Raw genomic sequence first — 14297 nt, 5'->3', positions numbered from 1 at the left:
AATAGACACATTGACCAATGGAATAGAATAGAAAGCCCAGAATTAAATCCCAGTCGTCACCTAATATTTGACGAGGGAGCCAAGAACACCCAATGGGGAAAGGATAGTCTCTTCAAAAAGTGGTGCTGGGAAACCAGAGAAGAACACATGCACAACAATGAAATTGGATGCCTAGCTAACACCATTCACAAAAATTAACTTGAATAGTGATAAGTGCTGTGAATAAAACAGGCTAATTGGATAGTAAATGAGGAGATGAGGGGGCAATTTTTGATAATGTAATCAAGTCCTGCTTTGAATATATTAACAGAAATCATAATTTAAAAAAAAAAACTTGAAATGGATCAAAGACTTAAACATAAGACCTGACACCATAAAACTTCTAGAAGGGGAGAAGCTCCTTAATATTGGTCTTAGCAATGATTTTTTGGACATAACGCCAAAAGCACAAACAAAAGCAAAAAACAAATGGGACTACATCAAACTCAGAATTCTGCACAGCGAAAGAGACAAAAAATGAAAGGATAACCTACTGAATGGGAGAAAAATTTTTGCACACCATATATTAAATAAGGGCTTAATGTCCAAAATATATGTAAACAATACATACAAATTAATAACAACAAGAAAACCCAATCCAGCTAAAAAATGGGCATAACTAAATGGACATTTTTCCAAAGAGGATATCAGAATGGCAAACAGGTACATGAAAAAATGCTCAACATGCCTAATCTTCAGGGAAATGCAAATAAAAACCATAATAAGACACCTCATACCTGTTAGAATGGCTGTCACCAAGAAGTGACATAACGGGTGCTGGTGAGGATGTGGTGAAAAGGGAACCCTTATACAGTTGACACTTAACACAAGTTAGAACTGTGCAGGTCCACTTAGATTTTTTTTCAGTGAACTCTGAGTTTGGTTGAATCTGAATGCAGAAATGCTTTTGTTCAAGTGTTCAACTGTACATCTACAAGGTTCAACTGTACATCTACAAGTACAGTGTTCAACTGTACACTGTTGTGGGAATGTAAACTGGTCCAACTACTATGGACAACAATATGGAGGCTCATCAAAAATTTCAAAATTGGTCTTCCCTGGTGGCGCAGTGGTTGGGAGTCCGCCTGCCGATGCAGGGGACGCAGGTTCGTGCCCCGGTCCGGGAGGATCCCGCATGCGGCGGAGCGGCTGGGCCCGTGGGCCATGGCCACTGGGCCTGTGCGTCCGGAGCCTGTGCTCCGCAACGGGAGAGGCCACAGCAGTGAGAGGCCCGCGTACCACAAAAAAAAAAAATTTCAAAATTGAGCTAACATACTTCCAGGTAGATACCCAAAGGAAATGAAAATAGAATTTCAAAGAGAATATATGCATTCCCAGGTTTACTGCAGCATTATTCACAATAGCCAAGATATGGAAACAACCTAAATGCCCATCAATAGATGAATGGATACAAATGATGTGTTATATATACACAATAGAATATTATTCAGCCACGAGAAAGGAAGATATCCTGCCATTTGCAACAACATGAAGGGACCTTGAGCACATTATACTGATATAAGTAAGTCAGAGAAAAAGACTGCATGATCTCATATGTGGAATCTAAAATAGTCAAACTCAAAAACCAGTAAAATGGTGGTGACCAGGAGATGGAGCTTAGAGGGATAAGATCGATGTTAAGGGTACAAACTTGCAACAAGCAGTAAATAAGCCATAGAGATAATGTATAATATAATGAATATAGACAATATTATACTATAATTATGTGATAAATATCACTACAGTGGCAATCATTGTACACCTTGAAATTTATACAGTGTTACATGTCAAATTTGTTCAATTAAAAAGAAACCCTTATAATAAAGATGTTTCTAACACAGCTACTTGCAAGCTGTGTTCAGCACAGTGTCATTTTAGGGACTGGAAGTGATACCCACCCATTTTGTAATGCATGTTAAGAGGACATAATAAAGATACTTCCTGCAAAGCTAGCTGAAGCTGTGTTCAGCAGTGTTATTTCAGTGCATGCAAATGATACCCATTCTGTAATGCATGTAATGAAGAAAAACACTTGTAATAAAAGTGTTTCTAACAAATGTAAATCTAAAAAAAAAAAAGATAATCCATTGAGGTGTGTGGAAGCCTGGGAGGGTGGTCTTAGCACTTTTTATATATTTACACAAAACTTCTGAGTTGAGAGTTCTGTGTTTTATAACTAACTTTATATTTATCTGTGAGTATTGGTTGCATAGGTGTACCTTTTTCCTTTATGATCAGGGATATAAAATTTAGAGGCCTGTGTGGTTAAGTCGAAGCTCCTGAGCCTCCTGTCACTTGTCTGCTTACCCTTCTATTCTCATCAGCATACCTCAACTTTTATGTACTAGTACTGCTCAGCTAGTCCCAATTCTCCCATATAAGGGGCAGACTCCTGCCTCCTTGCTTTTGTTCATTTTACCTTGTTGACCTGGAACTGTTCTCCCTTGGAGTTACTCCTGTTTTGTAGAGTTTAGGCATCATTTCCTCCTCCAGGATATGATCCCTGTTCATCACTCCCTTCTCTGCCATGCCTCACCTCCCTCTGTGCCACCGCCTCTGTGGTACACATGCAACCACCACACTGTACCGAAACGTGTAATTCAGGTGTCTACAGCCCGCTTGTAAGCATACCTTGCTTGCTAAGGAAGAAAACTGTACATGTAAGCAGAGGTGTACACACAATTTTAGGAGATTCACAAATACCCCCAAATCTAAGGACACTTAATTAAAAACTTTGTAGACAATGAATTCAGTAAAAGGCCTAACAAGCTTAGTGCCCAGACAGCCACTACAATTCATGCTGTTGTCTAGATAAAATCCTAGAACTCCATTTCAATCCCAGGGGAGGCAAAAAAAGGAATTGCTTTAATATCTAGTTAACATGTTCATTAGTACTCTTAAGAGTATCTTAACATTATACCATGAGATAATCCAGTTTTGTTGGGCCTAGTATCTATGTAAGCATGAAAAAGGCAAGTAAATTATGTAGTAAATACCATATATTCTTACTGTTCCTCATAATACGTTAATGTCCTATTTAAAAGTGTATTTTTTTGATAGAATGCAACAAATAAAGCCTTTATTAACAGGCTGTTAAGGAAAATTTCAGTGTCCTTAAGAAAGCTGCTTTATTGATTTCAGTGGCAAATTTATAAAAAGTTAACATGTCTTGGTCTATTCAAAATTGCGATTTACATTATTAACACAATGACAATTGCATGTGTACAGTTAATATTGCACTCACACTGTACACCAATAAAAGTAAATAGCCAAGGGGTTCTTCTAAGTTTTAAGATTAAAAACCATAATGCCTTGAAATAAATAGCATGATTACAAACAGGTATTATCTAAAAATACAAACATAAATGCTTTACAACACCTCCCGTTCTCTCTTCATTCTAAAACCTCATTTACAATTTGTTTATAGTTTTAAACATGCTTTTGTAATCTTCACAGTTAACTGATTTAAAATGAATGCTTCGGTCTTCAAAAATTTTTAATGGTGGATTAACATCGATAAAGGTGTATTTAACACTGATCAATGTTTGAAGTGTCAAAAGAAAACAATCCTCTTAAATATGTATAAATATTTAAATATAGAAAACCTCCATCAATAGTTGAAACAAAGTACATTTAATGGTTGCATTGAAAAGGAGAAGTGGGCAATTCACGCCAGGGGAAGATTTAAAAATGAGACTTTTCAAACACTGCCTATGGGACAGCCTCATACTTTGATAATTTAAACCTCATTTTACTTAGATATATAGAGCTATTAAAAAAATCACACCCACAAGTAAAACATTGGTAATTTGTTTACAAAGTGCAATATCTCAGTACAGCAAATTCATCTCAAACAAGGAAACAGAGTACGTGTGGCTTCTTGGCCTTTAAAACTTCCCCTGGTTTCCACTTAGATGGGTTAACATTTAGTTGTGATATGTAACACAAGAAGCCTATGTAATGAAGCTTGGGCCCCTTAATACCTGCTATTAATTAATTCCAACGTAAGAGTATGAGACCTGGAAAGTAAACTGTCAACATCTGATTGATGAGGTACGGATTATGTGAGTAACATTTATGACCTGGTACCAGTCAGTAATCCCAACACAAACTATTGCTCTGTAATGAATTCTGTATGGTTTGCATGTCCTTCAATAACTGAAGATTTTTCCTGCTTTTTTCTCCAGGTCTCGGTTTGGCAAAGTCCTTCTTATTTGTGGTCCCTGTGGTTGCAGAAGAACGGCCACTGCTGTTTCCTTCTTCAAGAGTCTTTTTGGTGGTTCTTAATCCCCTCTTCTGCTTCTCCAACTTCTGTTTCTCCAGCTATACCAAAAAACCAAGGCAGGGAAAAAAGGAGAAATTAATGAAAACATATTTTTCTGAAAACTGTTATTTCTAACTCTCATACTAAAACACATATAATATATTCTGGGTTTATATTTTTAAAGGCTTCAAAAATCTATTGTACTAGTCATTTAACAGTGTTTAAAATATATAGTGACATAAACACCTGTTATCAAGAGTCAACACATCAATTCTGGTGCTGTATCAGAAGTTAAGACTTGCCAAAGTGCAGCACAGGGTGAGTGAGAAGCAAGGGAGTTCGGGGGAAGGTCTCAGGGAGGCGGCAAAAAAATCTGACATGGGAAATGGAAGACAAGATTTTAATACACGAAGGAGAAAGGCATCCTAGAAACTAGTCTGCACAGACAAAGAAGCACGTTGCAGATGGATGAAGGGATGTAATGGTAATGTATTAATACTATGAAAAGGATTTTTAATTTTATTATTTCACCTTTTAGAATAATTTAATTTCAAATAGGGAGCTTTATTTTTACTTTAGCTGCTGGCACACTGGTGTTCCATTAGAATAAAGTTAAATCTAATGTACAGGAAACAAATTAGATCATTACTCCTATAGGAATCATTTGCTTGTATTTATTGTTTTATTTTTAGTATGTGAACTTTGGAAAAAAATGCTTATAAAGCTAGGTTTTGGACCCCAGTCTGCATCATACCTCTGCCATTTACCAGTGAGCCAGTATGTCCTTGGGCCAGTTACATAGTTTCATTTTAGGGTATGCCCACTTCCCAGGACCTTGGCTCCAGTTTCCTCATTTGTAAAATGAAATATATACTCACCTCATAAGCCTTCCATGAAAATTAAATAAGATGACATAGAGCACTCAGCATTGTGCCTATTACACAGCAACCAATTAATAAATGTCTGCCAACCTGTTCTGCTACCAGTCTTCTCCGTTTCAGTCAGCTGTACCACCGTCCTCTCCCTCCACATGATACCCAGCGGCAAGCAGCCCTGATAATTCTATTTCCAAGACTCACCTCAAATCTGTCTACTTCTCCCCAACTGCAGTCACCGGTGACCTCTGATCAAGATAAGCTTAAATGGCGTAGTTGGTCTCGCAGCCTCTCTCCTGTCTCTACCCCCTCCCGGCAGTCACAGTCTTCTCTTAAATACACCAGTCATTACACTTCTCTCTGGATGGAAACCCTGGAGTGTGACTTCCCATTGCACTTAGTAGATACTAAATACATGGTTGTTTTATTAATATAATTAGTAACATAAATGTAACTAAAGATCTTTTTCACATATTTACATCCGATTTATTCCTTTAGAAATTAAGAATTTCTAGGTGTTTTTAAAAAGACTTGGGTAAACTCGGAACCATTTAAACTCATCACAGAGGTAAAGCTTGTTCATATAAGAATATGAAATATATTCAGTACTTGGAAGATGTATTTTAGATTATAAAATCTACTCTGAGACTTCAAGACAGTGTCCTCTTTCTTAGCCTGCTTAACACCATTTCTTAATAACTAATGCAATGAATTAATAAGTGTCTACAGTGAAAAATACTTCCTGTAGCTTTCTTTCTATGATACACTTACAAGGGCATCAATTAACATATTTGAAGAAAAGGGGTTATTTTGTTGTGTTTTACTCTTGTTTTTTTAATTATTAGAAACGAGTTAAGGAAAACAGTTACCTGGGCTTGATATTTTCGAACTTTAGTTATTTGATTGGCCTTTGCCTCCATCCTGCCCACTAATGCCTCCAGTTCGCACTCTAGGTTGTCTTTCAGTTCAGTGGTTGGTGATTCTTGGATAAGTTTCGCAAGCTGCTGGTGGTCACTGTATAAAAAACAGGAGAGCCTGGTTAAGTTTCCTGTGTCAGCTGGTTAAGTCCACTACATCTCACTCACCATGGGACCACTGCTCTGCGCATTAAAAAACGACTCAATTTTGGGACTTCCCTGGTGGTCCAGTGGTTAAGACTTCGCCTTCCAGTGCAGGGGGTGCAGGTTCGATCCCTGGTCAGGGAGCTAAGATCCCAATGGCCTTGCGGCCAAAAAACCAAAACATAAAAAAACAGAAGCAATTCTGTACCAAATTCAATAAAGACAATGGTCCACATAAAAACAAACCTAAAAAAAAAAAAGACTCAACTTTTAAAAATAGAGCAAAATTTTCCATATTATTAGTGATAGTGTAAAAGTTTAAAAAAGGTACTGGATGCAAATGCAAGAAGAGTTCTTAATTTCAAAGCACTTATTATTTATATCTCTACCTCCCCCACAAGAGCATTACATATGTAGAAAAGGAAAGTCTAGAGAAGGATCTTGTTCTTCAAACACTCAATTCCTAACTTATCAGTTACGTATAGCCAAAGTCAATGTAGATCAAGCTCCCAAACAAGGAAATAAAACTTAAATGTAAACCTTGGTCTCCAAAACATTTAACAGTTATAGAAAAAGGAGAGATTTCACCCAGAACAGTTGTATTGGTTAAAGTCCTAGTAACTTGTTCAGTGGTTGGTGCAAGGACTGTGTTCAACAAATATTTCTTAAAATATTGAAATATGACAGAATTAATAAAGTCACCAAGAAGTTAAATGAGGTTTTAGAACTAAATATAACTAAAAAAACAAAAAAACTGAAACTCACAAGCTCATTTGCCCAAATTCATCTTGTAAAGTCTCTAAGACTTCTGCCAGCTCTTCATTAATGCTGCTAGAGGGGGAAGGCGTTGCTGACTTCTTGCTTTTCCCACTTCGTGAAGACACTTGCTTTGCCAAAGGAACACTGCTGACTACTCGGTCATTGCACAAGACTTTACTGTGTTGCTTCATTAGATGTAAGACATGCTGAACATTGGCTACCACAGCATGGCTAGGGCTGGTGGACTGAAGGAAAATGAAGAGAAGTAATTGAAGCCACATCCTCTGGAAAAATGTTTTCTCTTTCCCCCCTAAGCCTGGGTAAAAACACCCTCTCCGCCTCTGCAGAAAAGCCTGTGATACAAACCTCCTGGTGTACAGTGCATCTCCAGTCTCCCCTTACTCTCCACCCTAGTGTTATCTACTACACACCCATCTCTATTAGCTATGGACGAACATCCCAGCTGTCCCCTGCTCCCAGTCTCTTCAGTCTCTAACTCCATAGTTCTATCAGTTATCCTCCAAAAATATTATTCTGATCACGTTCTTCCATTTGACACCCTTTAATGTTAAGCTCGTTGACTCTAATGTCCAAACTCCTCAGCACAGAAATCAAGGCCCTATAACACTAAGCTGCAACTTCTACACCTTGGCCTCATGTCCCACTATCTCCTACCTGCTCTCCACTATTTGAATGAACTGTATTTGCACATGCCATTTCTTTTGTGTGCCAATTTTTATACCTTTTTTTTTTTTTTTTTTTCAGTACGCGGGCCTCTCACTGTTGTGGCCTCTCCCATTGAGGAGCACAGGCTCCAGACGCGCAGGTTCAGCGGCCATGGCTCACGGGCCCAGCCGCCCTGTGGCATGTGGGATCTTCCTGGACTGGGGTACAAACCCATGTCCCCTGCGTCGGCAGGCGGACTCTCAACCACTGCGCCACCAGGAAGCCCCTATACCATTTTTAAAAACCCAGTTCAAATACATGATTTGTAAAGACTTTCTTAAAACATCCAGGTAATTAATTGGTCCATTCTCAGATCACCTATAGCATTTATCTCGATCACAGGATTTATCACAATATATTGTAATTGTGTTTGCATGTCTTTTTCACCTATTAAGTAGTGTAAGCACTTCCAGGTGGTACAGACTATTACCGTATTCATTTCTCTGTCCTCTAGTAGGAAGCATTAAGTTCATGTTTGTCACATAAGCAACGGGAAAAACCTGGTAGCCCTCTCAAAATTTTTGTTTTTGTTTTGAACACTGAACAAGTCTCAATGTGCAACTTCAATTTATAAACAGACGGTTGGGCCAACTTGGCTCCATAAGCTAGTTTAAAATGCAGATTCCTAGGTAGCATGCCAAACTCAATCAGTGTGTGGTCAAGGCTTAGAAATGTACATTTAAAAGTCTGCCAGTTGATTCTAATCAGCCAGGTTTACAAACCACTCAGCTAAACTAAACAGATGCTCTTTTTATCCTAGTTTTTGTTGTTAGGTAGCAAACTGAATTTAGTAATATATATACAAAGATGTATATACCACATCCAAGTGGGGTTTATTCCAGGAATGCAAGGCTAGTTCAATGTTTGAAAATGAATCTATGTAATCCAGCATATCAACAAGGTAAACAAGAAAAATCACATAACCATATCATTTGATGAAGAAAAGCATTTGAAAAAATCCAACACCCATTAAGGGTATAAACTTTCAGCAAAGCAGGAACAGAGAAATTTCCTCAAGTTGACAAAGAGCACAAAGAACCTACAGCTAATATCATACTTATCGGTGAAAGACTGAATGCTTTCCCCTGAAGATCAGCAAAACGGCAAGGATATCCACTCTCATCACTCTTACTTACAACATGATACAGGAAATCCTAGCCAGTGCAGTAAGGCAAGAAAGGAAATAAAAGGCACACAAATTAAAAAGGAAGAAATAAACTACCCTTATTTACAAATGACATGATTCTTCACATAGAAAAGCTTACGTAAATCCAAAAAATAATTCCTAGGACTAATAAGTGAATTCAGCAAGGTCACAGAATATAAGGTTAATGTAAAAACTCAAATATAATAAAATGATCATGTAGAAGCTGAAATTAAAACAACACAATTTACAATTGCTCAAAAAAATTTGTATATAAATCTGATAAAACAGGAATGGGGCTAGTATGATGAAAATCCTAATGAAAGAAATCAAAGATCTAAATAAGTATGAGATGTACCATTCTCATGGGCTGAAAGACTCAACAAGGATGTCAATCCTCCCAAATTAATACAGTTCCTATCAAAATTCCAGCAAGACCTTTTCTTTGGTAGAGAAGTTTTTTCTAAAATTCACATGGAAAGGCAAAGGAACTAGAAGAGCTAAAAGAATCTTGAAGTTATTTTTCCTGTTATTTTTCCGACTCTATTTATTAAGGAAATTTTATGTCTTGAATCTAGTAATTAAAAAAATTGGAACGTGTATTTTATCTTTTAAATTTCATTTTTTCTAGTAATTCACCTTTATTTCACTTTACAAATGTACTGGTTTATGACTCTATAAATAAAAATAAAAACTGGTCCTCCACAACAGATAAGTTTGGGAAACGCTCAGATGACAGCACATTCTTAGCTGTTTGAATATTTCACAAAAAGTACAAATTACAACTTCAAAAGAAGACCTCAGGCTGAAAAGCCCTATGTTTGAACCTGTCCTGTTCAAGTATTAATGACTTCAGTGAGAATTACCAAAGATAGGCAAATTAAGTTTGGGGATAACACATACATAACGGAAAACTGAACTAGATTCCAATCTAATGTGGGATAGGGTGAATCAATTCCTGTAGTGCTCCATTTGATTAAAAATTCCGTATAAAAAAATCAACTCCACAAGTATAGGACCTAGATAGGCTGATGCTAAGACTAAGTAGAAGACCTGTTACTTCAGATGACTCTAGAATTAATGAGTGAAAGGGATGCTGTGGCTTCCCCATAACATTAATGTGATACTAGGCTGAGTTAACAGACTATCCAGAACATGACCAAGACTCTCTATCCTGTGCTAGACACACCACATTTAGAGGACTATATTCGATTCAGGAAGGGAGTGAGGAGATGGTTAAGAAACTCATAAAGGGCTTCCCTGGTGGCACAGTGGTTGAGAGTCCGCCTGCCGATGTGGGGGACACGGGTTCGTGCCCCGGTCCAGGAGGATCCCACATGCTGCGGAGCAGCTGGGCCCGTGAGCCATGGCTGCTGAGCCTGCGCGTCCAGAGCCTATGCTGTGCAACGGGAGAGGCCACAACAGTGAGAGGCCCGCGTACCGCAAAAAAAAAAAAAAAACAAAAAAACTCATAAAGCGTATCTTATGATGAATAGCTGAAGAAAAAGAATTATTTATAACCTAGAATAAGGAGATGAGAATAAAGATACAGTTATCTGGGACTTCCCTGGTGGTCCAGTGGTAAAGAATCCGCCTTCCAATGCAGGGGACGCAGGTTCGATCCCTGGTCTGGGAACAAAGATTCCACATGCTGTGGGGCAACTAAGCCTGTGTGCCACAACTACTGAGCCCGGGCGCCTCAACTAGAGAGCCCACGGGCCGCAAACTACAGAGCCCACATGCTCTGGAGCCTGCGTGTTGCAACTAGAGAAGAGAAAACCGGCACACCACAATTAGAGTGAAGCCCGCACACTGCAATGAAGAGCCTTTGCACCACAACAAGATCCTGCATGCCTCAACAAAGATCCCACATGCTGCAACTAAGATACAACACAGCCAAAAACTAGTTAATTAAAACAAAAAAAAAACCCCTTAATCTATTATCAATATAAGGTTTAAAAAAAGATACAGCTATTTTCTAAAGTTTTAAAATTTTCCTATAGTTAAGGGTTCATTTGGTCTATGTGGCTCCCTGAGAACAGAAAAAAATACCAATGAGTAGAATTTATAGTGACAGATTTCATCTCACTTAAGAACTTTCAAATAAAGCTGTCTAGAACTGTGAAGGGCTGTTTGAGGGTATAATGAGGTCTCATCAGTAGATGTATTTGGACAGAGTACATGACCATTATTCTGGATGCTTACATAACGAAAACATTGGACAGGGAACTGTACTAAGTGGGTCCCAAATCTAAATGAACATTAGATTGAGACTCGGGAACAACTGACTATACTTTCTAGGTCCCACACCCAGAAAATTCTGATTTATCAGAACTGTGGTGGGGCCTCGTAATCTGCTTTTTCAGATGCATAGTCAATGATTCTGATGCAGCTGGTCATCCTTTGAGAAACTTTCCAGCCCAAATCAAAGATTCTGTGGCAAAGTAGAAGAACCTTGGTTAGGAACAAAGGTTCAAAGATGAACCTTTTGACCTTGGTAGGTCAAAAGATGGTCTGCAATCTAAGAAGAGGTTAAATTTAGGGTAAAGGAAAGCCAACGACAAAACTTTTTAAAAGTGATTTGGCCGCACGCATCTACAAAGGGCAAGTGGAAAAGCTAGGAAATAGTTCATTCCCTAAGCTTTCACTGAGGATTTACTGTGGGGTTAAAATAAACAAATAGGGCCTCCCTGGTGGCGCAATGGTTGAGAGTCCGCCTGCCGATGCAGGGGACATGGGTTCGTGCCCCGGTCCGGGAAGATTCCACATGCCGCAGAGCGGCTGGGCCCGTGAGCCATGGCCGCTGAGCCTGCGCGTCCGGAGCCTGTGCTCCGCAACGGGAGAGGCCACAACAGTGAGAGGCCCGCGTACCGCAAAAAACAAAAACAAAAACAAATAAATACCTAAAATTAAAATTTACTCCTCAAGCTTCTCAAATTCACAATCTAGTTGGATACTCAAGGCATCTATAACCAGCAACACAAACATTAATGAAAAAGTGGTATAAACTAACACAATGTTAAGCACTTCTTAGAAATCACCCAGTACTTGCTGATATTTGATAAAATTATCATCTCCACATTTTTAAGCACTAAAGGAACTTAAGATTCAAGTCTATGTATGACTGCTTCTTGGAGAATGAATCCTATACGTAATAAGCATGTGAGGACAAAGAGGATGTGACTTCTTTTCATTTAAATATCTATCTATATCTAAATATAAATCAACAGGGCTGATCCTAAAAATCCAGTGCTACAAATATACTACTTCCTATCTGCAACCACACCTTCTGCAAACCAGAGTCTCTGCTTTTGCTCCTAAGTTCCCTTCTGCATAGACTCTACCTGCTTTAAAGTGTCCCCCCAGTCTCCTCCCTGCTCCCCCAGTCCCATAAAACTTTCCTTCATCTCATTCTCACATCACTATGATCCAACTGGTAAAAAAGCAGAAAAATATTTCCGCCGTTTATAGGTATACAGGCAGATGAGTGGATTTAATTCAAAGATCTAAGTTGTACAAAAAAAGCCAGAGTTCGACCAACTCACCTTTCCAGCTACAAATGGCATATCACCCAAGCATAATCTATAATGTGGTTGTGCGGCAAAATAGTTCCTAGAACCTTTCTGCATGGAAAAGAAAAAAGAAGAGCAATTTTACTCACATGATGATAAAAGCTGGCCATATAGGACTAACCTGAAACTTCAGCTTACTGCTGGGCTACTGCTTGTTTTATCTCTATAGGCATTATGGTCTGGAGTTCCTAATAATGCTCGTCACCACATATCCTAGCCTAGGAAAGGCTAGGAAAGAAAAAACAGTTCCTGACAAAACATCAGTTACAGTCTCAGTAGAGAAACTGTGTGTGTGTGCACGCGCACGCGTGCATGTGTATATACACAAACTTTTAAGTGCAAAAGATAATGCGATACTGAACAATAACTAACATTTGTGCGGTGCTGTGTAGTTCTAACACTTTCATATATATTATCTCAGGGTGAAAATTTAGAAGTAGGTATTACTTATCCCCATTTTCCCAATGAAGAAACTGAGAATGAAAGAGATTTACTCATCCAAGGTTGAAGTACCACATGGTTTATAAGTGTTTTCACATAAACTACGCCAAGTAATAACCAGCACTTTGACTTAATGGTTATTTTTTCATACCTTTTCTGGTGGTTTTGACTTCTTTTTTTTAATTCTTTTTGCATTGGGAACACATGAAGTTGCCTTATCTTCAAAGATAAGTCTATTTCTTTCTAGACCAATCTGCAACTAGGAAAAATATGAGAGCCTAAAGTTAATACTGTAGAAATAAAAGCTATGATTCAAATTTGAGATCTGCCATGTAAAGGCCTGTTAAAAAAACCTACAGTAGTATCGTATAGTATAGAATGAAAAACCCATCATAGCTGTGTAGCTATATCTGGAATCAATCCGTCAACATTTATCCAATATTTTAAATCAATACCACTCTCTCAATTTACTTAAAGTGCTGTCCTATAATTTGTCCTTTCACTTAGCCTGGAAACGTTTAGCTCCTTATTTGAGGTTGGTCCTTAAATTATATCTAATGAGTTAAAGGCAGTATTTCTAACTCCAAACCAATGTTTCAACATTTTCTTCTTGTCACGCACAGCATATACAACAGCGTTAGACACAAAGCAGCTGGAGAACAAAGTACAATTTCTTCCTCTTTTAAAAACTCATACACTTAACAATGTAAGAAAAAGGAACTGGAAATCTATGTCCAAAACAACTGGGAGGTATATCAGAGAATGTTATCAAGCCCTTTTCTCTAGAAGCTTAGTAACTACATTAATTTAATATGGTAGAAATTCCATAAACAATTACTAAGGATTTCAAACAAGGACTGCTGTTTTCAACTTTCCTTAAAAAATATAATTACATACATATACACAGGTATGTGTGTGTTCGTGTGTGTCTGTGTTCATGTGTATTTGTCTAGAATAGTGGTTTTCAAACCTGCCTATGTATCAAAACTGTCTGGAGTTTATGAGAAAATTCAGATTGTTAGGTGCCTCTCCAGACGTCATGATTTTAAACATTCCAGGCTGAGGAAATTTATATTTTAAAAGTATTTTAAAGTTCTTCAGGAAATTATGATGGAGCTCAAACACTCAGAACCAATGGATTAGTTAAAAGAAATCCTGAGATCATTACTAATGCTTCCCACAATGACTGCATTCTTTAGGGACAGAATTTATTCAGTGACAAAGGAACACAGGGATTCCTACTCTCAGGAGTGTCTACATTCCCACACATCTAACGATGCTTTATACGTAGTAAACTGAATGGACATAATTCCATGAACATGAAATCACTACTCTGGAAGACCTATGAAGCCAATGAGTTTGAAGAGTATACAAAACAAAAAAAATGTGAACTATTTTAAGTTCCTAAGTTCTTCC

At 38.0% G+C, this 14297-nt stretch overlaps 1 protein-coding gene across 3 annotated transcripts in view; it reads right to left on the bottom strand.

The window, feature by feature from the left end:
- Positions 1-3150: 3150 nt before the first annotated feature.
- CEP57 (centrosomal protein 57) overlaps positions 3151-14297 on the bottom strand; it is a 47515-nt gene continuing 36368 nt past the window's right edge. For 2 of the 3 annotated variants that reach the window (XM_067750764.1, XM_067750765.1), the window contains 5 exons: positions 13033-13140; positions 12414-12491; positions 7005-7243; positions 6048-6192; positions 3151-4362 (listed from right to left, as the gene is read on the bottom strand). In XM_067750764.1, coding sequence (XP_067606865.1) covers positions 4132-4362; positions 6048-6192; positions 7005-7243; positions 12414-12491; positions 13033-13140 — 801 coding nt within the window. In that variant the 3' untranslated portion in view covers positions 3151-4131. Of the gene's footprint in view, positions 4363-5382; positions 5539-6047; positions 6193-7004; positions 7244-12413; positions 12492-13032; positions 13141-14297 lie in introns of all 3 variants that reach the window. The other variant, XR_010946246.1, reaches the window with a different exon arrangement.

Source organism: Pseudorca crassidens, chromosome 9 (genome assembly GCF_039906515.1).
Source record: "Pseudorca crassidens isolate mPseCra1 chromosome 9, mPseCra1.hap1, whole genome shotgun sequence".
NCBI lineage: Eukaryota > Metazoa > Chordata > Mammalia > Artiodactyla > Delphinidae > Pseudorca > Pseudorca crassidens.
The sequence above is the reverse complement of the archived record's forward strand: the minus strand, read 5'-3'. Positions and strand labels throughout refer to the sequence as shown.